This window comes from Copadichromis virginalis, linkage group LG20 (assembly GCF_057382275.1).
Source record: "Copadichromis virginalis isolate Kocher_CV1m ecotype Utaka linkage group LG20, C_Virginalis_male_GT1.1, whole genome shotgun sequence".
Lineage (NCBI taxonomy): Eukaryota > Metazoa > Chordata > Actinopteri > Cichliformes > Cichlidae > Copadichromis > Copadichromis virginalis.
In genome coordinates, this window is record NC_140637.1 from 12,171,429 (window position 1) to 12,195,000 (window position 23,572).

Below are 23,572 nucleotides of genomic sequence, written 5' to 3' on the forward strand. Positions count from 1 at the left end.
ATGTCCTGTTTTATGACCACTGACATTAAAAGTATCGCTCCTCATTCATTTTCACAGTTGCTTCAAAATAAGTGTGTAGATAAATACCTGGGGGGTTGCTAAGATAGCTGCTGAGTGGGAATGGTTGTTCTAGATAGACTTTGATACCATCAAGTTGCAAACAACTTTCAATTAGAGGGCAGACGATTTATTCGTTTTGTGCAGATAATGGAAAAAAGGGTTGATGTTCCTAAAGGTGAGTCTCTCTTTGGAATAATTGAAACTGATAAGCATAATTTGATACAAAAACAATATTCTCATTATATTACTACTGAATCCTAACCTGCTAACCTGTAAACAAAACATTTTAAAGCCTCATGGCAGTATGTACATTAAATTTGGTGTGTCAATATGAAAGAGGTGCAAAATGCCCAGACACCAGTGGCTGCCAGCAAAGTAGGCAATCATTCTTAAACCTTAGTGTGCTGGGTTACTGCAGTAGCCCAATGTTAGGATTATTGGGGTAAAAACAAAAACACACTGTGCAATTAGTCACACAAGATAGAGACACTTTACCACATAAGAAAGCTGAAAGACAAGCAGCTGACAGATGAAAAAGGCATGTGCATGCTGAGCTACCTGTGCTCCTTGTGCTCCAGCAGCTGGCAGTCCCTACAGGTTAAAGTGTCACATGTCTCACAGAAAAGCTTCAGTGGCTCCTGCTTGTGGATGGGGCAAAAAACGGGCCTCTGTTCTGAGGTGCTGACAGACTCTGTAAATACACACCAGAAGAAGACATCGTGAACACTCAGGAAAATAGTGATACTGGCAAGGAGTGAAAATGACCACAAGGAAAAAAAACAAACAAAACAACACAAGTCAATGGAAGATCAAACAAGACTGCAAAGAAAGAGAAAATAAGACAGAAGCTATAAGAAAACTAGAGATTGGATCCTCTCTCCAGCCTGAGGGGTTCCATCGAATCCATGAGATCTGCAGCACTATTACCATGGCAACAACCAATCAGCTTTACCACAGACACTGCATGTCAACTACTGTTTGCCTCGTTCAGTCTTTTGTAATGTTAGCCTCACTAAGTAGCAGCCAAAACTTCACTGTAAGAGTCGGAGTCTTACCAGACGCAGCATCAGCATCCTCCTTTGTACGAATTTTGTGGTCCTTTGTGATTTTCACCCTCTGGTGGGCCTCCACACAGGTTTTACACAGCCACTCTCCACACTCCACACAAAACCCTATAGTTCCTGCATTGTCCTCACAACTTGTGCACACCTTGGAAAGACAACACCAATTAGCACCTAAAACAAAGTATCAAAATGTAGTGATATCATACCAACATCATAATCTAGTCTTCTTTTTTTTTTTTTAAACACCATTTTTGGGACAATGTAACATTTTGTGCTACCAAAAAAAAAAAGAAAAAAAAAAGTAATAATCCACCATTATAAAACATATTTTGACAAAGCATGAACTATCAAATTCTCGCTCTATGGCGCAAATACACCAAAGATATATTAATACAGAATTATTCTCACAGTAACTCTGTTTTGTAGGTAACTTGTTAAAACTGACAATAGTTTACAATTTATTTTTCTAACACTAACATTAAAAATAAGTGAAGGTTTAATCTTGGAAAAGTGTGAACTATACACAACTCTAAAAGGTGTTGGGGTATTTAATTCTGAAATGTTGTGGGTCATTTTAGTGGGTCACGAGGTGCAGGAGTGTGGTTTTACTTGCAGCAGTAAAAGAAAACCAATGAATTCAAACAATATTCAGCTTCTTCACTGCAACATAAATCTGCATTTTTAAGTTTTAAGGATGATCTGGTAGTCAATTTTGTGTCATCACTGAAAGATACTCATTTGTTTTGACAAATAACTGAAAATTAAAATAATATGATTACAACTAACTAAGTCTTCCACATTAAGATACTGGCAAAATTCCTGTTTGAAGAATCTAAATGACTCTTCAAGACTTGTTTTGGGAGACTGAACTAATGCCATTTTCATATGTTTTTAACGGCACGAGGATGGAAAGCCGGAGTGAAATTAGAACCTGAAAAGGTATAATCCAGATAAAAATTACCTCGTTTTGGTAAGCTGTTTGCACTTCCACAGATCATGTAATGCGCCTCAGTTTTGTCACTTGCCAGTTTTAAACAAGAACTAAATAGGATCATTCTGATTCATGTACGGACTTTTAAATATTACCAAACCCAGATTACAAGTACTTTAACTTGAACGCATCTACTTTGAATTATTGTATTTATATCATGACAAGTTGAAAATATTGAGGAGAACAACATGTAGCATGGTGTAATATTGCTAAAAGAAATTTTATGTAAAAAAAAAAATTATTTTTTTTTTGGGGGGGGGGGGGGGGGGGGGCTGTGTAGGTGTCCTTTAAATTTTGCATTTAAAGGACATGTATCAGTTTGACAGTCTTGTAACACTGTTTAAGAGTTCTAGTTTTCTTTCTTGACAACCTTTTGATTTTGACTTTGGTTTATTTTTTCCATTGTAATCCAGTCTGAATCAGGGATTATGGTAATCCTTGATATTCTGGATCACAATAATCATTATCCTGTTCAAACTAGAGATTTGATATGGATTAAAAAAAATTAGCTGGGTCACCTGATCCTATCTGATTACATGATCCTGTTGTTCCTTTGAACTAGATTTCAGGATTTGATCCTGTCTGATTGGATTAATACTACCAGATTACTTTTGAAAAACTGGACCCTGGTAGGGGAAATTTAAAATCCAGCTGATATTTACAACTTCCCTAACATCTAAAGATAAAGCTTCTGAAAGGAGCCTTGGTGTTTTTACTTGGCTTTTATCATGTCACAGGTCACAGTGTGGAGTTTGCATGTTCTCCCTGTGCCTGCTTGGCTTTCCTCGAATTTCTTGCCACCGTCCAAAAACACGTGTGTTAAGTTAACTGGAGATTCTGAAATGGTTGCAAGTGTGAATGTGAGCATGGATGATTGAATGATCTCTCTCTATTAGTGATGTGATAGACTGATAACCTCTCTAGGGTAAATCCCGCCTCACACCCAGTGCCAGCTGGGACAAGTTCAAGCTCCCCCACTTACAACCCCAAATTGGATAAGTGCTAAAGCAGATGAACATTCACAAAGGATTTAAAATAAAAGCATACTAGAAGGTACCATCGCAGCCCACAGTTCTTCAGGAACAGGTTTACTGTCTCACAAAAACTGGTTTGAAAAACAAAAACAAAAAAGAAAAGAAAAAAAAAAAAAAAAAAAATCACCAAAGTGGGTAACAGATGGTTGAACATTAACTAGAACCAGAAGAACAGGTGTCAATTAGGGCTGTGCAATATGACCAAAATCTCATATCCCCATATAAACATTTCTTATCCCGATAATGATATATATCATAAAGATTTCACATTTTCTGTAAATTCAGTGAATCTTCGGCATCTTGACTTGTGTTTTCAGCTGGGTGTCATGTTCCTGGAGTTGAGTGTTTTGACCGATGCATGAAACTATATATTTTTAGACGCAAGTTCTAACGGCCGCCATTTTCTTTGTGAGAATTTATTACACGGCGTGTTGCGGGGAAAAGCTTGTTCTAACATTTGAGTCTAAGGTTTATTTTTTTACCACCTGATAGCTCTTTTTTGCTTCTCATTCGTAAACTCTCTCCATGCTCTTTCAACTGATACTTTCGTAGGTGGTTGAAGAAGTTTGCCGTGTTTGAGTCTGTGGTGGGGACCGGTTTGTGGCATCATTTGCATAGTACAGTTTTCTGGTCCGTGTCAGACTTTTCATTACCAAACCATGTCCATGCTACAGAGGTAGCCCCTCATTTGGAAATAAGGTTCTCGATTTGTTTTGACTGGTCCTTCTGTTTGGAGCTACCCGGTTCTTCCTCATCATTACTGGCCATGCTGGTATTCTCATGGTGACTATAAGTGCCATTTATAGTTACTTCATGTTTTTATTTGAGGTAATTTGTCCTGAAATTTGATGTTTGAGAATATTGTATTTTGTCATCATTTCAGTTTATTTGGAAAAATCTCAACAGGATCATGAGCTTTATTGTGAAAAAAGACGCATAAAACAGTCACGTATCTGTCCATAGTGTGGTTATTTTAAATATAAGAGAAAGAGAGAACTTTGATAAATTAATATAGCCACTACAGTGACCATCAAAATGATGAAAAAATATTGCTGTAAACAGTGAATTTTGCGACACCACAAAATAAACAATAGCGTATAATATGAAACAATAGATGTTTAATATTGTCATATCGAACAGCCCTAGTGTCAATGTATACAACTTGAATGAACCTTAACTATCCTTCTAGTCACAAGAATTTTTTAAAGCCATGCCATTTACTGCACAACAGCAATCAGATGAACTCATCTGATTTTGGTAAATGACAGCAACCTGAAGTGGATATGCTAGCCTGGAGATTTAAAGTTGCAACTCTTAAACAGTCCACGTCTTGATCTGTGTGACTGTTGCTTGGCAGCCACCTCAGGACTGTTTACAGCTACTTATGTGACATTTCCAACTATTTATTGATAAACATCAATGAGCAACTGTGTTTAGAAACTGCAGCTTAGAAAAAGATCGAACATTTTCATACACGAAAAACTGAATATGTGCATCCAGTATAGTGCGTGAAGGAGGACTGTACTTGGGACAGTGAGGGGCATGACGTGCGACTGTGACAACATGGGTAATAGGTCGGATAGGAGGGACCTGCAAAAGGAAGAAATCTGTAACTAGTTGGCCCAAATTATTGCTGCAGTGGCAAATGGCTGCCTATGGATAACTTTTGAATCACGATTCATAGGCAATGGGACAGTGGAACCTGTGGTGGATGTGAAAATGGTTGAACGATACTGAGTTATTTCTGTTATTTTGTTTATCCAAATGCAGACAACAGGAATGAGTTGGTGTAACAAAGGCAACTCTGCATAATCAGATGAAAGTTTTTAACTAGTTGTTGAATATGTATTCTTACTCAGACGAACTTGTGGCACAGAATGAGCAAAATATAACATGTTGAATATGGGTCTGAGATACAACCCATTAATGAGTAATGTGTAATGAGTCTATATTATCCATGTTTACCAACTCACTTGAGTTAGTGTTACTGTATGTGCGTGATGTAATTTTCAGTTTTTATATGTTCACAACAAAAAGGACTGGATCCTTTTTGAGATTATTTTAAAGAAATTAAAAATTTCAACCTCAGTTGAGATCTTGCCAAACAGCAGACAAAAGTCTTCAAGCACTGGTCCAAATACAAACAAACCAACCATGTCTACATACCTGTGCAGCTTTTTCATCTGATGTGCTGGTGGCCTCTGTAGTATCTTTGACAAAGTAGTTGTCAATAATATCACTTTGCTTGTAGTCCTGGTGGCAAACCGAACACCGCATGACATTAACTAAAGACAGAAGAGAGAAAACAAGGAGAGACTGGGGTCAAAGAAAGTCAAACGTTCAAACACTGGACTGCAGATCAGGTCTTAAGCAAAACAAGTGATACTGGCTGATATTTAGGAAAAAAAAATGGAAACAAGCCAAAGCAGCAGTCACCATCAAGGACAGGCCCATATCCAATTTATGACCTGGCTTATTAAGCTAAGAAAAGTCCTGTTTCAAATAAAAGAGAATAATAACCGTCCTTCAGCAGACTGTCTTATAATTTCTTTTAGGTGAATTCCTGTTGTTATTATGAATTCTTGGCACACTGGAACATCCATGCCTATTCATGGAAGCTAATTGATTTAGTGCTTGTCTGCAGAAGATTCAATCTCATCATTCTTGGCATTTTATTAGCATATTAAATCACATGGCCAGAAAACAACGACTGTTCCACTTAATCATTTTATCTGGTTTTGTTAATGGAATTACTGCTATAATCAGATGCCAACAAATAATTAGTTCAGCACTTTCCCACACAATTTCTAAATCTAATATTAGTCACAAAATGAAACTTAAAATTAATTTGTGTAACAGAATACCCCTCCTCTACCTCATAAACCTATAAATCCCCCCACCCTCCCTCAAGCCAGCTGAGGTATAACCAGTGTAAACCGGTTTGAGCTGGTCTACACTGACTTGAACAGCATATGGCCGGTTTGTGTGAGCTCCAGCTGCATGAGTTGTTGTGTGATTGGTTGTGAGAACAGATGGACTAGAACTGTGTTGAGAAACCCACACAACCATACACAAAAGTACACACACAAAAACAAATGCACCACACTGATGTCACTTTGAACTGGACCTCAGCTCCACAACTCTATATATGCATAAACAAGTAGAAGCTTATTTTAAACTGGACAGGGCTCTCTGTCAAAAAAAAAAAAGAAAAGAAAAAGAAAAAGAAAATGCGAGGGGAAAATAAAGCTACAGCATGCTAAAACACACACAGGTTGATTCAACTAATTAAATTAATTATCCAAATCCAAAATTATCCTGCAGAAGTAACTTGCATTAGTAGACAACAACAGGTTAACCACAATTGATCCAGGCAAAACAGATCCATACCAAGAAGATTAAGTCTGGGTATGAAGCAAAGCTGAGCTTAAAAGTCCACATCTAACTTTGTACATCAGATAAAGCATTACTCAGTAACACCGTCAGCTACTTTTGGATATTTCAGTAATTACATCTGCAAGAACCACTACAGCACAGTTCACAACTGTACTGCAGCCCTGACCCTCTGTCAGACTGCAGGTGCTAGCATGTTTTGGCAATGGTGCCATGCAGAGAGCATCGTCTACATGTGCACTGTCAGCAGGGGGCAGTGTTAAAAAAATATTTTGGAACAACTTTTAATGTTGGCTCGTCTTGTGGTTTTGCTCAGAAGAGCAACAGAGAAGTCATAATGCACCAAGAACTTCTTTGCAGTGAAATGAAACCGAGCAAGAAAAAACACAGTCCACTGTAACCACTTTCTGATATGTGACTTTTGGCATTTTGGACCTCTTTAATATGAACTTTGCCATCATCGTTTTTCCTGGTTGTTTATTTTGTGTTATTTATTTTGAAGACTGCACTCAAGCACATTTGCATTGGCTGCATCCATCACTCTGGAGAGCCAAACACCTACAGACACAAATATAGTTCAGGTCAATTTACCCAACAAGGGTCTGAAATGCAAATGTCTGAAATTATTGGGTCTCATTACTGGGTTTGCCAGCTAACTAGTACATAGTCTGTATTGATATGAGACAACACTCCAGCACAGCCACCATCCTGTGTCCTGCCTCTTTAAAGCTGTATCCAGGCAGCTCACTCACCTAAACCGAGTATTTCCAGTAATGTGTGACCACATTTGAAACAGACCAGACTTTCTTGCTTTGTGCTGGATATGAGAGAGGAAAACTGTGGATACTATCCCAATCTGATTCTCCCAAACTTGTCTTATGTTCATGTGTGAAAAAAATTCATAATAAATTACAACAGCTATTACAGCCAACATTATAAATAAGAAGTATAAAGGTTCAGACACAAGAATGAATGAATGAATTCATCAGCATACTTATCTATTAACTTTCCCCACATTAGTGAATGTGACTTCGGAAATAAAATAAGAAGAAGACATGCCAAACCAATTACTCTTTTCTTTTACCCATTGCTTTGAATGAAACCAACCTCACCATTAAGCAAACTGGTGTTGACACTTATTACTATTGTTATTATAATAACAAATTCATAATAGATTTTGAAACTTTATGTTTAGGTTAACTGTATCAGACTGGAAGCATCTGTTTTCTTCCTGTATGCGTAATTTACTACAGCTACAGTTAAACTTGTAAAAACAAGGTGATCTGTTTTAAGCAAGTTTTGTCATTTAACAATATCTTGTACCACCGATTCTGAACTTTTAAAATCTCTACCCCTGCATATACTGTAACCTCTACATACAAGAGTGTTTGGACAGCATAACTACCCCTAAAAAGCAATGCCTAAATTAAAACTTTTATGTTTTATGACGTTTTTATAACAACACGCTTTTATTACAATACACTGATGTCAGCCTGCTAAATGTAAAAATAGTCATATTCATGAATCAGGCCCTATGGGTAACCCTGCGCACAAAAAGAGCAGATCTTAACAAATCACTGTGATAACAATAGACAACTGATTCATACAGATTCTGCATGACCTTTCATATGAGATAGTTTACTGATTACTTAATATGGTTTCTTGAAATTTTCTTTCAAGTTCAACTTTGACCTTCTGCGCAGACAATTAAGGTCAAATCCTTAGCTAACCTAGATACTCATGTCCCCCAAGGCTTAGTATATTCTTGTGAAGTTTGAAGGCGATCCATCAAGAACACTGGGTAAGAAATTTAACCAATTTTCACATTTGGTGTGATCTTGACCCAATTTAAATTAGCTCACGCTCTTATTGGCATCTACCATCAGACAAAATTTGAAAGTGAGTGGAAAAAAGAGGAAAACTGTATTCTTGACGGACTCACAGATGAACACTAAAAAAATAAAAATAAAACTAAAACTAAAAATCAATAAATAAAAAAAAACCACTACAACAACAAAAAACCCTCTTCAGCTTTGATCTCTTTAAAAAACTGTTTTGATGCAATGTAATAATCTCAAAGTTTATAAAATATTTGGTTGTAGTAGTAAGAATTTTCCCTGTAACCACTGAGAGCAGAGAGTTTATTATCCATCACTGAACCTGGCTCAGTGCTGTAACTGGGGCTGAGGGGACATTTGTCAAATCAAATCACTTTTTATTGTCACATCACATGTGCAGGCACACTGGCACAGCACATGCGAGTGAAATTCTTGTGTGCGAGCCCCACAAGCAACAGAGATGTGCAAACACAACAACACAAACGAGCAAAATACAAGAATGGCCAACCTGAAACTACTAAATATATGTACAATATATAATAGTGTATGCATTTCTGGATGTGTATACTAAATATTTTCCTACGTGTGTGTGTGTGTGTGTGTGTGTGTGTGTGTGTGTGTATACACATTTTTACAAATTAAATAGTAAAAAAATAAAATAAAATAAAATAATAATAATAATAATAAAATATATAAAATATACAGAGTTGAATATGTGCAAAACAAGTGGCATTTATATACAGTATGGAGTGCATAATGTTAAAGTTCCAGTAGTGAAGCTGAGGTGTCTATGTTTTGTAATGTTTTATATATTAATATCACATGAATCAATGATTAAAATCTGGTTACTAAGAAACTTTTTACAGGATGCACCTCTTAAAGTGACAGTCGTCACTCTGAGACGTGCCTATACTGCACCACTGAACATGCACTTAAATCTCTCAATAGTTCCTCCAGCAGAAAGACAGCAGAAGGAGCTAAAATAGGACCTCCCCCTAACAAAAAGGGTTCTAAGAACTGTAACCATTCCTAGTTCCTCCAATGCACAGACAGAAATTTATGTGTGTGTGTGTGTGTGTGTGTGTGTGTGTGTGGGGGGGGGGGGGGGGGCACTTCTTCCACATGCTATAAAACCTTTTCTTAACACAAGGTCTAAAAGGCACCATATGTTAACAAGGGGAAGCAACCCTGCTTTGTTTTCCTAAACACCAGCCCAGGTATGACTGAGTGTGGCAGCTAGAGTCACAAAAGGAACATTCAAGACTGAAAATATAGAAGTCCCACTGAACAACAGTATATTCCCTGATGAGTGAGAGGCCATGTGATACAGAAGGCAATATTAGGGTCACTCCTAAAAACAGAACTTAGACAATGTGATATTAAAAATGACTCAAGAAAAAAAAAAAAAAAAAAAAAAAAAAAAAAAAAAAAAGAGCTTGGTGACAGGTATTGTAAGAGATAAAACTGTGCTCACATAGCTAAAGATAAATGAAGAATTATATGAGTATAACTTGTAAGGTCTTTTGGATGAAGCAAGAAATACAACACTTGTCTAGCGTAGACTGACAGGAAAGTGATTGGTTTAGTTATACACTCTATGGACAAAGGTATTGGACAACACTGTCGCCATAGGTTTGAATTTAGGTGTTTCAATCCCATTACCATGTATGTGTAAACTCATGGACCTAGCCAAGCAGTCTGGCTTTACAAGCATTTGTAAAAGAATGGGTCATTAAAAACATCACAGTGAGTTAAAGTGTGGTACTGTGTAGGGCTGCCACGATTAGTCGACTAGTCACGATTACGTCGACTATCAAAATCGTGACGACTGATTTAATAGTCGACGCGTCGTTTGAAGCTTTGTAAGATCACAAAAGACGCAGGAATGAGTAGTAGGATTTAAGAGTGTAATAACGGACTGAAACAGAAGATGGCAGCACTGCATGTACAGGGATGCCAGCTGCCGTTAAACCCTGAAGAAGAAGAAGAAGAAGCAGCTGTGTCCAAGAATTCATAGCGCAGCCCAGCTCAGTTTCAAACGACGGCGGCAGCTAGTTAGTTTTAAAATTACTCTTATTATTCTTTCTGGGTCACAAAATAAACGTTGAACATATTTCCAGGCGAGAATGTAACTGTATAAACCTCAAATATCTGCTCAGTTTATCAAGACACCACATATTTTCAAAAACGCGCCGACGTTTTCGGAGACGTCAGTTACCCACTAGCTCGATAGTGAGCCGGGGGCTAGGCTCACTAGAGCCCGTGAGAACACCGGACTCCCGGCAAATCGTTTTCAAACCCACCGCCTCTTTCGCTACTGAGGTTAAACATACATAAGTCACTTAGATAACTTAAACATGTTATTGTTTGGCTTTTTTTTGTATTTTATTTGTTCCTGAGTAAATCGGTTTGGCTGAGATTAAAGTTATAGTTTTTACACAGCTGAATAAACGTCAAGCAGACAACTGATTATCAGAAGTGTGAGATGTTCGAGAATATACTCCAGTGTCCTGTTATATTTTAGATAACAAGGAGTTTATTAAACTTCATCGAAACAATCTGTAAATTTCATTAAAATTTAATAAACTATCATCTTGTCTTTATTTTTAGTTAAGACATACCTTAAACACATAAAGCTGTAAGCTAATGATAGTTATATAAGAGCAGATGCATGCTGGTGCAATATGCTGTACGTTTTACGTCCAATGGATGCATGATCTGATTAGTCGACTAATCGCAAAAATAATCGGTGACTAGTAGACTATCAAAATAATCGTTTGTGGCAGCCCTAGTACTGTGTGTTGATACTACCACCGCAACAGGTCAGTTTGTGACATTTCTTCCCTCCTAGACATTCCACAATCAGCTGTAAATGATATTATTGCAGAGTGGCAGGTTTTAGGAACCATGTTAACTTAACCAAAAAGAGAAAGGGGAAGACTGTAAAGTTACAGAGCAGGGTCATACAGTGCTGTGGTGCAAAGAAATCGCTACTCCTAAAGATTTGAACTGGCAGACTTTTAAACCTTGTCAGGCATTAACATCAGTACAAAAACTCTGCACTGGAGCTTCACAGCAAGGGCTTCCATGGCTGAGCAGCACTGGAGCTTCACAGCAAGGGCTTCCATGGCTGAGCAGCACTGGAGCTTCACAGCAAGGGCTTCCATGGCTGAGCAGCACTGTGGGTGGCTCAATAGTTTTTTTCCACACAGTGTATTTTGTTGCACAGTAAACTTCGGTAATTAGAGTAACTCATGGATGACCTTCAAATTCATATAAAAATCAGTCCAATCCAATAGGGTACCAGATAATCCATCCAACAAAATGTCATACAATGACAGAAAAGTCACACAGTTGTTAAATTCTTGACAGCCTGTGTATAGTTTGCTGTAGTAGCATGTTTACAGCTGTATACCAGCATATGGTGAGTTGTTAAAGTGTTAGTCTGGGAAGACCAGCCAACCCAGAGCCCTTGACAAGCTATAACATTTTTGCACCAAGGAAACTGTGTCTGAAGATTATTTCACTGCCATCCTCACATGCTGATTCGTGATTTTGGATAAAACCCAGCAGATGAAAAGCGAGTCTTGTCCATCAAGGTATCATTAGCCAGAGTCTACCAACACAAAGCCTGGTCTGCTTTCCTGTTTTCACTAAGCAGACATGGCACAGCTGCAGTTTTGATCAAAAGTCTAACTCTGCTCTCAGGATAAAGCTTTTGGTACACCAGCTGAAACGATCAGCCCAGGGGTGCTCTTGCTAAGCATCTGACAATCAGGCTTACCAAAAATCTATCAGAACCCAGGAGCCTACATTAGTCAGACTTTAGGATGTGTCCACTCTTACAGCTACAAAGGTAGCAAATATGGTGACAAGAAACACCTTCACTGCATCATTATGTTGCACCGCATTTACAGGACCTTATCTTGGAATTATGATTTTTACATCACATACTAAGTGAGCTAATCAGGGAAGATAAGGGAAAATAGCATTATCAAGAGAGCTAAATACATGAAAAGATAAATTCCACTTTATAGCAGTCCCTGCAGTTGCATTTCAATGACAACTTAGCACTCACATGTCTATTAAGTGCTGTACACACGACAAACATTTGGGTTTCTAGAAATCAGAATACACGCGTATAAACATTTTCAACTCAATCTCTCTGCAGATGAATGCTTCTTTGTTACAAGTTGTAACCGAAGCCTCGATTATACTCGGATGCGGACACAGACACGGACATATGAAGACACCACGGTAGAGTAGTCATTCCTGTTATGCTTCTTATGCACAGAGTATGCAGTGGTGCATGAGAAGCAGCAGCCCACAGTATTGTGATCAGCATCCATCCTATGTTTTAGCTGCTGTCTACTGATAAGTATAGAAAGGAGCCTGCTGAAAGGAAGCGAGACCCCTGCATAGCCGCCGCCTTCTTGTAATTCAAGCGGTTTTAATTCGTGTTGCTTACTGCTGTTTCCCATGTTTGTTACGGTGGACATTATTAATTCGTGGCACTTAGGATTCTCACCACGGACAGACTGACTACCTACCCAACAACAAGCTCGTCGTTTTGAAAGGTCAAGAGTCAAAATAAGCAAACAGGTGCCACATGGTCCACTTCAATCGCGATCGTTTACCCTTCCAGGTGCTGAATCCCAAACTTCCGATGAACAGCGTTAACTGAGAACAGATGAGCGACCCAAAAAGCGGCGAGGCCTGCTTACTTGGGGATAAACTCACCTATGTGCGTGTCCGTTTGTCCGTGTGGTCCAGGAACCTGTACGCTTATCTGTCTGTCTGGTTGCGGGATACATTTCAGGCAAAAGGAATGCAGACAAGGAAGAAGTTTTGGTTCACAGTCTCGGCTCTGAAGACTTTGTTTACACACTGCGCACGTATCCAGTAAATTAATAGGAGTGGATACCGGCGTGGCCGCAGAAGCCGCGGGAGGGGGGGACATTTTAGCGGCGAGTCCACCGACAGGAGCATCCCCGACAGCTTCAGCCGCAGTCGGCTCTGCATTAGTGCTACTGGTCCCAGCCGGGCTAGCGCTACCGTTGGTTTCTCCTCCCGCACCAGCAGCCCCGCTGCTGCCGCTGCTACTGCTGCTGCTGCTAACGTCTCCACCTTCACTGCTGGGTGTAGGAGCCTCGTTTGCGTTCTCACGGGGCTCGCCTTCTTCGTCCCCCTTTGTATTTGTTTCTATGACTATTACTGCATTATCGGTTTTCGTCTCTGGCGGCTCAGTATCTTGAAGTGAAGGCACGGAGTCCGACTTAGCAGACGTTTCCATATCCTCTTCGCCTTTGTTATCCGCCATCTTCCTTCCTCTTAGAACCGCTGCACATCCTGCGTAACTTCTCGAATCAGGAGTACGTGTGGACGTCATGACGTCGACGCCCCTTTGATTTTCTGCACACGTGATGCAATCTGGGCTCTGTGCATGGGCTGAAACACTTTCCGAAAGAACTAAAAAGGCGTTAGTAGAGAAATACTATAAAGTAAATTAACAAACAAATGTAACAAATGTAAGTTTGTTGACAGCCGATATATATATATATATATATATATATATATATATATATATATATATATATATATATATATATATATATATATATATTTAAATATTCAATTCAATTCAATTCAATCTTTATTGGCAGACTACATGTCCATAAAAACAAGACAAGAAACACACACACACAACTCCCCCCCCCCCCCCCACACACACACAACACAAGGTATACCATTAAATATATGTATATAAATAAGTATATAAAGCATTTGTAAAAATATAAAACCATAATATACATAAAACACAATTACTTAAAATAAATCAATAAATACACAAACACTTTAACCAGTGCTTTCTGAGACTGGATGAGTAACGGGAACCACTCACTGTCGGATCTGTAAGTGCTAAAATTATACTGTTACTCGAACCATCCAGTCGTTCTCTAAAACTGAACATTAACTTTCTTAAAAGTGCTTTAAAAGTCCAGACACCCACAGCTACAAACATCTGACTGGCACTACCACTTCTAGGTATCCTGCAAAGGATTCTCATCGCATCATTATATGCAACATGCAGCTTCCGCATGCTACATTGTTTGTAGGATGACCACAAGGGGGCAGTATATAGCGGTGTGCAATACGCTTTAAACAAAGCCACTTTAACTGGAAGTGTATATATATATATATATATATATATATATATATATATATATATATATATATATATATATATATATATATATATATATATATATAAAAACACCCAGCACGCCCCTGCGGGCGGTTTATCCTTCAAGCTCGGGTCCTCTACCAGAGGCCTGGGAGCTTGAGGGTCCTGCGCAGTATCTTAGCTGTTCCCAGGACTGCGCTCTTCTGGACAGAGATCTCCGATGTTTTTCCCGGGATCTGCTGGAGCCACTCGCCTAGCTTGGGAGTCACCGCACCTAGTGCTCCGATTACCACGGGGACCACCGTTACCTTCACCCTCCACATCCTCTCGAGCTCTTCTCTGAGCCCTTGGTATTTCTCCAGCTTCTCGTGTTCCTTCTTCCTGATATTGCTGTCATTGGGAACCGCTACATCGATCACTACGGCCGTCTTCTTCTGTTTGTCTACCACCACTATGTCCGGTTGGTTAGCCACCACCATTTTGTCCGTCTGTATCTGGAAGTCCCACAGGATCTTAGCTCGGTCATTCTCCACCACCCTTGGGGGCATCTCCCATTTTGACCTCGGGACTTCCAGGTTATACTCGGCACAGATGTTCCTGTACACTATGCCGGCCACTTGGTTATGGCGTTCCATGTATGCCTTGCCTGCTAGCATCTTGCACCCTGCTGTTATGTGCTGGATAGTCTCTGGGGCATCTTTACACAGCCTGCACCTGGGGTCTTGCCTGGTGTGATAGACCCCAGCCTCTATGGATCTTGTACTCAGAGCTTGTTCTTGTGCTGCCATGATTAGTGCCTCTGTGCTGTCTTTCAGTCCAGCTTTGTCCAGCCACTGGTAGGATTTCTGGATATCAGCCACCTCCTCTATCTGCCGGTGGTACATACCGTGCAGGGGCCTGTCCTTCCATGATGGTTCCTCGTCTCCCTCCTCTTTCTTGGGTTTCTGCTGCCTGAGGTATTCACTGAGCACTCGGTCAGTTGGGGCCATCTTCCCAATGTATTCTTGGATGTTCCTTGTCTCATCCTGGACTGTGGTGCTGACACTCACCAGTCCCCGGCCCCCTTCCTTCCGCTTAGCGTACAGCCTCAGGGTGCTGGACTTGGGGTGAAACCCTCCATGCATGGTCAGGAGCTTTCTTGTCTTTATGTCAGTGGCTTCTATCTCCTCCTTTGGCCAGCCTATTACCCCAGCAGGGTACCTGATCACGGGCAGGGCGTATGTGTTGATGGCCCGGATCTTGTTCTTACCATTCAGCTGACTCCTCAGGACTTGCCTGACCCTCTGCAGGTACTTGGTGGTTGCAGCCTTTCTAGCGGCCTCTTCATGGTTCCCATTTGCCTGCGGGATCCCCAGGTACTTGTAGGTTCACGCCTACTGGCTGAAGAAGCTGACTGCACTCCACGAGCGTCTGGCAGCACAAATGAACCAGCTGCTAGTTAACGAAAGACACCCGGAATGGCGGAGAAGGATATATATATATATATATATATATATATATGTATATATATGGACGATCTGATTTCCTCGTGTCAGCATTGTTCCCACATCATCATAATTAATGTTGTTCCAGGTTCAACATTGCAAGTGACCAATCACCTTCTTGTGACGTCATTCCTTTGCGACTTCGAAATACCCGCCTTCGAGTATTTCGAAATACAAGTGAAGAAGCGAAAAACCGCCGCCTGTCCGCCGAATTTGAAGTCAATTTAGGATACTTTCCTTTAATAAACGGTAAGCATTATACATATGTTCCTCACTTGGCTTGCTGTTTGTTTGCTAGCGATAGGCTACTTGACGACAGCATTAGCTAACCAGTGTTCTCTAGACCAGCGTTCCCCAACTTTTTGGGTGTTTCGTGGCCCGGGGGTTGGGTCAGGCAAAATTGCAGTAGCTTCCCTGATCATTTTACAAACATAAGTGAAGAGAATCTGGACTAAAAGGCCTAGACTTATGGTTGTGTGCTGAATCTATGAATCAAACTATCACCTGGAAACATAATTAACTGGTCCATAGCTGTGAAACTGGACATGAGTTCTTGATTCTATGGAGATTAACAGTAATCCAGAAATTTACAAATTTGTCCCAGGGACATCGCGTAGATGTTGTCCCAGGGACATCGCGTAGATGTTGTCCCTGGGACATCGCGTAAATGTTGTCCCTGGGACATCGTGTAGATGTTGTCCCTGGGACATCATGTTAAAGTTGCCAGAGACATACCATATGAAAGTTTAGCTTCTTTTAGCCCCTGTTTGTTTTATATTATTTTATATATATATATTTTTTTTAATATTATATTTAATATTTACATTGTATTGCAAAAAACCCCACAACAAGTTAAAATGAATTTAAATAAAGACGACAGAGAATGCACGCAAAATTAGGCCATTGTATTCTAGCAAGAAACGTTCGGCCAGCATCGACATTCCAACAGTCTGTGAAAATGAATGTGAACAGTCGATAACCACTGAAAGAGAGACATCCTCTGGAGAAAATGAAAACCTTTTGGAATACAAAACAAAAAAGAGAAGAGTTAAAGCTAAGTATATGCATAAGTAGACTTTTGTGTGACATTTCAAAGGGACTGCATCCATTACTTCTGTTTATTGAAACCTAAAGCTGAATAGCTGTCTTAACTTTCTGCCAAGGAACAGTTGAAAAGAAATTGTTTGGTCTCTCAAGCAGTTGTTATTTATGTGTGTTATTCATTACTTTGGCTTGGTTGCTGTTTTTGATACAAATTCATCTGTGCCCATTGTAATATTTTCATATGTTACTATTTTTATATTGCTATGCATTATAAATAAAGGATTACTCATTACTATTAAAGGTCTGCATTTGTAATTGTTGGTATTATTTATAAAATATGCGCTCTTAAGTTTTTTGCTCCATAAAACGATACCTGTCACTTTTTGGACATAGAGTATCAGCTGTTGAGAATCCTGGCTCATACAAAATAGAAGTAAAAGGTTTCAACATCCAGCCTTTTTATGATTAAATACAAAGTGTAATAACAGAGTTATTGGGGTGTGATTTTGTTAATAGTTAGTCTTAAGTATAAGTTTAATAGTAATGAGTAAGAAAATATAGCCAGAATAATGGAATGAGACTAACACCTGACCTCACACTGAGATTTGGTATGAAGTGGCATGTTTGTGCTAATGCTGACATTGGGGCTCAGAGTTCCTCTGTGTGTATATATTTGTGAATGTTAACTTGGCTAATGTCCAAGGGTTTGACTGCTTTCCTGTTGGATTGTATCACAAAGAACAGGGATAAGAGCACCAGTGGCCGTGCACACCCTCATCTCTCTCCTTCACCCGATCATTAGTGTTGGAAACCGGCATTAGCTCAGAGTAGATTAGACTTCAGTATAGTGCAAGTGATTTGATTTTATGATTATTTGATTCAGTTTTTTCTGTGTTCAAGCTCAATTACTTTAATAAAATATGTTGAATTCAAACAAATAAATAAACAAATAAACTGTGGACATTACCCTTTTAAACCTTTCTGAAACAAGACAGGTAAAAACCAGTGTATAAAAGTTTACATAGGTATAAATAGCTCTAACACTTTACTCCAGCCTGGCGTCCACACATGTGGACATCACATTTTGGGTTATTTAGACCAAAATACTAAATCTTGATCAACAAGTGCCTGATATACAGTTATGAGGACATTATACTGCAACTGTTCTATCGAAATTTCAAATTAATGTCCTCATATGTGGCTCTCATTTTTCTCAGAAACAAAAATTAGGTAAAAAAAACAAAACCTGGTAATTCTTTCTTTTTACATTCATCGGGTTCCAATCGGCCCAAATATCAAAGAGAAATTAAAAATGCATGCCATGGAAGATTTCGGGTCTTAGGGGGTTAAAATGACCAGACCCCTCCGGCCTGTTTTCCAGGCCACTAAATTAAACCCAGTCAATTACCAATTGAACAGAATAAAAACCTACGAGGTCCACTAATAGTCCAAAAGTCCAAATCTTTAATAGAAAAGACAGGCAGAACTCAAACAAACAATAATCCAAACGAGGAGCATATATACACACTGGAAAGTAAATAATTATAAGTTATTAAATCAGACTAATTAAATACAGTAAAACTAATAAGGGAAGACGAACACACGGGAAATAAAAATAACAGTGTAAACATACCAAAACTCAAAATAAAACAGGAAAGCTACTACAAACCGAGTGTGACACAATTACATTCATATTGAAACATATGTGATAATTTTCTTTCTTTGTAGCATTTTTAAGATATGTGTTAGAACAGTCATTATGCTGTTTGGATTAGGAACCAATCATTTTTGCCAAATAGTTAACACAAACTTAGAACAACAATGAATAATTTTCAAGATTCTGATTTACAGAACAAACAAAAGTCACAAAAGGTTTCATTATTTAAGAAACAAGATCAAGTTTTTCACACAGGAATGAAATGACAGAATCCAGTGCAGCGGGGCCAAAGGTGTGTGTCAGCAAACTGAAGGTTGAGGAATCAGTCAGCTCATGTTTAAGATTGTGTTGGATTTTGAGAAGAGTCTGTCTGTTATTAGAAAGTAAGATTAACAATGTTACACCAATAACCCAAATACGGGGAAATGACAAATAATACCAAAAAAGATACAACTTTCATATTGTTTTACTAACTTACTTTGTCATATCAGCACTTGAATGGTCGATGCCTTTACAGACCATGTCTGTTGTGACATCGCAGGCCAATCTTCCGGCAAACCCGAGGGCTAGCTCCCCAGCCTCCTCTTCACTCAGAACACTAAACACTGTTACTTTAGTTTTGGCCTTCTTAGGCCTGTCAAGAATCATTGCGGGCAGTTTGGCTTTACGGCCCTAAAAAAGAAAAAGTGCAAACACCAAAAGAGCAGAGAGAGACACACACACGCGCACAAAGTTAAATGCTTTTGTTTACATGGTGTAATTGTGTATATGTTGCAGCAAATGCACAATTTCCAGCCACATTGTCACTTCATTGATACGAGTAACCCGGATTTATTTCAGGTGACATCAAAATCACGAAATGTATACCTACCCCAATCAAACCTCTGAAAACATGAACTGACATGTTCTCTGCGTTGATTCTGCGCTTGATCTCGTCTTCTGTTATTGTGTAGGTTTTCTTTTTTGAGCTTGGTACAGATAAGCGACCATGCACTCTGTAAACTGTACTAGTTCCTTCTGAATCAGTTTGGAATTCTGTATCTGCATCGATCCTGTCAACATCATCAGCAGCAGCATTATCTGTACTCAGACTTGTGCCGTACACTTCTGTTTCTTTTTCTTTGTCTTCAGTCTGTGTACCTTCATCTCTTTCAGTCTGTGTACCTTCATCTCTGACTGTCAGTCTTCCTATCTCACTGTTACTTGTCGATTTGCTGCAGATGTTCTCTCCCTTAGGAACTTTTCCTTTGTCATTCGCTGCCTGATGCTTTCCCTGATGACATTCTTCACTGGCTACATCTATTGCTCCTCCTGTATAGCCACCCACTATGCTGCACAACTCCTTTCCCTCTGCTGTGCTGCACTGTGCTGTTACATAAAGAAGAATGATATAAACAGCACTATATCAATTTAATTGTGAAGAGAAATCCCCACAATACGACACAGTTATGTCTAAAATAGTTTTGTGTAAAAACTGGATCTTGAAACGTCCACTTTAATTACACAGTCCTGGTGTGCAAAGGCAAAATTACGAAAAAAAAATTCACTTTAAACATTTTTGGACATTGTTTAGTTATATTGTGACTTACTCTCACAGAAGATACAGATGCCACAAACAGACTTTGAACAACGCATGTGCTTGTATGCACCACATTTCTGGCACTGCACCTGTGAATTAAAAAAAAAAAAAGAAGAAGAAATAAACAAACAAAAAACAAATGAACAAAGTCCATTAAATAAACAATCTATATGGCTAAGGACATGTCATAGTGTACCCGGTCTTTGGCTGCAATCACACACCAGCACTGACTGCACTTCCTAGTTCGATCTGCAAAATATAATTTGTTTAAGTACAAATTACATTTTCCAATGTTAGAGAAAAAGAAGGCAGCTAATTTTATCTTTACCTATTGAGGAAAATAAGTAGTGGCAAAGTCGGGACCTGAGCTTTGTGATTTCAGTGTTGTACTCCTCCACTTGTGTTTTACCGTCAATGAGAGATTGGGCAAACTAATAATTGACGAAGAAAAAAAAAAAAAAAAAAAGAACAAAAAGAATTAGATTAACAAAGAAATGTTTGTTTGTTTTTAACCCCCCCCCCCTCCCCCCCGAGAAAAAAAAAAAACAGAGCAACCAAAGCAAAGCATTACTGCTGAAATGGTTCAATCTACAAAAAAAATTGAGATTTTACCATCCTGCCTCTAAGGCTTTAAAAACTGAATAGGCAAAAATGTAAACATTACTTATATAGGTTAAAGCTATAGTTTTCAGTACCATTATGACATGCACTCCACATGAGTTCCCATCCTGTTGATGTGGGTGGCTCACATGTGACAAGGTCCACTCTCCAGCGCAGCCTCTTGCTGAAGCAAATGAGCTGAGAGATCACAGTTATTACAAATAAAAAGCATATAGAGAAATCAATAACCACGTTCGGTAATGCTTTCAATTAAATTAAATATGTTATGTTAAATATGTTAATTAATTACCTCCAGTTTTTCAACACCGCACTTTTTCTGACCTCCGACTCGCCAAATGAATTCATATAGACTATGGTCCTCTTGGGTATGTCACAAAACTGTTTTGTAAAAAGATGGATATGGTAGGCTTGGGCCTTGAGAATTCCTAATGAGGGACACTGAAAAGTATCATGCACTAGAGAGAGTGCAAAATCTGTGCAACTTACAAACAAGGTCCAGTGGCTGCCGTTTTCCAGACAGGCTCCAATCAATTTCTCATACATCTGAAAGATGTTTTTCTGGAAATAAAAATAATGTGACAAGTATGTTTTTCTGTCAAGAATGACACTGCAAAACTGCAAAAGCTTGTCAGGTGAGACTTGTAATTAATTCTGCAGATACACAAACATATAGAAAGTGTCATTTTTGGTTTACATTAATTAATTTCTATAGTGTGTACAAAACAAATCAAGACCACAGACTCAACACGCACCACTCAATTTTTGGTGTTCTTTATCAGTTGGCCAAGACAGAAATGTTTTAATCTGTGTGCATTACTTTTGAACAAGTCTTTACACAGAAAAGGTTTCAGAAAGGTATTTTCAATTTTGGAAAATGCTGTTTGTTTATAGTGGCAACTTATAAACCCTTTGTGATAAGAACATAGTTACCACAGTCCAAGTCATACCTTCAAAAAGTATGCACTTTGTGCTCTTGTGGACCCATCCAAAAATTTTCCAGTGATTTGGCTTGGTATTGGATAAATGTGAGGGAAATTCTATAAAAATAACATAAATACACCTATGTTTTCAAATACATTACAAAAAACGTAAACATGCTATGTCATTATGATCAAACAAGCTTTTCAACATACCTCACACTGCAAATAGATTAGGCCATCTATTACCTTATAAAACAAATAAATAAATACATATAAATAAAAACAGAACTAAGGAATACGATTCATTAAGTAAATTGTACAATAAAGTGTATTTAAAGCAGAATTTAACATTAGTTTTATGACAACATAAAAGGATTTTTATGTCAAGAGGTACCTCATCTGAAATGTTAGTCTGGTCAAACAGGGATTTCAAACTTGAAATACCAATAGAGTTTGGTCCAGCTACTCCCACAAGGTAATCTGTGAGAAAGCATATGCTGTAGTCAACAGATATCATTTTCTTTTTGCATGCTGCAACCATCATCCATTTCAGTCTTCTAGGAGCTTTGTCTGGTTGTAGTTCTTTTTTCTCCTCCTCTCCCCTCATCTATTAATTAAATTGTTTTCTGACCTTCCTAACTGTTTCCGACCTGTCTTCCCAATGTGATGTTTAAGCAATATATGTATGGTCAGAAGGGGGTGAAATTTTCATTGCAGTTGTACGTGTAACATTGCATGTGATAATAAAAGGCTTGATTGGTTGATTATTCAACATGAGTTGACATTTACCTGACATTGTGAAGGAGTCACAGTTTCTGTAAGGGTGTAAGAACATAACATGTGGATTTGTTACACTTCTTTTTCACAAGTTAATAACAATCAATAATTTTCATTCCATTATTTACAAGCTATCACACGATGTCCCTGGGACAACATTTACACGATGTCCCAGGGACAACATTTACACGATGTCCCAGGGACAACAATTACACAATGTCCCAGGGACAACATTTACACGATGTCCCAGGGACAACATTTACACGATGTCCCAGGGACAACAATTACACAATGTCCCAGGGACAACATTTACACAATGTCCCAGGGACAACATTTACGCGATGTCCCTGGGACAACATTTACGTGATGTACCAGGACAAATTTGTAAATTTCTGGATTACTGTTAATCTCCATAGAATCAAGAACTCATGTCCAGTTTCACAGCTATGGACCAGTTAATTATGTTTCCAGGTGATAGTTTGATTCATAGATTCAGCACACACTTCTTCACTTGTATTTCGAAATAATCGAAGGCGGGTATTTCGAAGTCGCAAAGGAATGACGTCACAAGAAGGTGATTGGTCACTTGCAATGTTGAACCTGGAACAACATTAATTATGATGATGTGGGAACAACGCTGACACGAGGAAATCAGATCGTCCCTTTCCGAAAGAACTAAAAAGGCGTTAGTAGAGAAATACTATAAAGTAAATTAACAAACAAATGTAAGTTTGTTGACAGCCGATATATATATATATATATATGTATATATATATATATATATATATGTATATATATATATATATATATATATATATATATATATGTATGTATGTATGTATGTGTATATATATATATATATATATATATATATATATGTATGTATATGTATGTATGTATGTATATGTATGTATGTATGTATATAT

The 23,572-nt window shown here is 38.5% G+C and overlaps 2 protein-coding genes across 4 annotated transcripts in view; both read right to left on the bottom strand.

Annotated features, from left to right (window-relative positions):
• The window catches only part of trim33 (tripartite motif containing 33), a 31,783-nt gene extending 17,996 nt beyond the window's left edge, over positions 1 to 13,787 (bottom strand). For all 3 annotated transcript variants that reach the window (XM_085442821.1, XM_085442820.1, XM_085442819.1), the window contains exons 1-4: positions 13,121 to 13,787; positions 5,316 to 5,434; positions 1,116 to 1,269; positions 619 to 751 (exon numbers count right to left, since the gene is read on the bottom strand). In XM_085442821.1, coding sequence (XP_085298947.1) covers positions 619 to 751; positions 1,116 to 1,269; positions 5,316 to 5,434; positions 13,121 to 13,769 — 1,055 coding nt within the window. In that variant the 5' untranslated portion in view covers positions 13,770 to 13,787. The remainder of the gene's footprint in view (positions 1 to 618; positions 752 to 1,115; positions 1,270 to 5,315; positions 5,435 to 13,120) is intronic.
• A 4,746-nt stretch (positions 13,788 to 18,533) lies between these two features.
• Positions 18,534 to 22,800, bottom strand: LOC146684424 (uncharacterized). Its single transcript, XM_085443954.1, has 12 exons — positions 22,264 to 22,800; positions 22,083 to 22,115; positions 21,897 to 21,986; positions 21,436 to 21,507; positions 21,239 to 21,327; positions 21,024 to 21,126; positions 20,657 to 20,759; positions 20,525 to 20,577; positions 20,339 to 20,417; positions 19,621 to 20,117; positions 19,228 to 19,421; positions 18,534 to 19,119 (listed from the first exon to the last, which is right to left on the bottom strand). Exons 1-12 carry the CDS (start codon positions 22,474 to 22,476, stop codon positions 18,975 to 18,977), a joined length of 1,671 nt encoding a protein of 556 aa, XP_085300080.1. The 5' UTR covers positions 22,477 to 22,800; the 3' UTR covers positions 18,534 to 18,974.
• Positions 22,801 to 23,572: the final 772 nt, after the last annotated feature.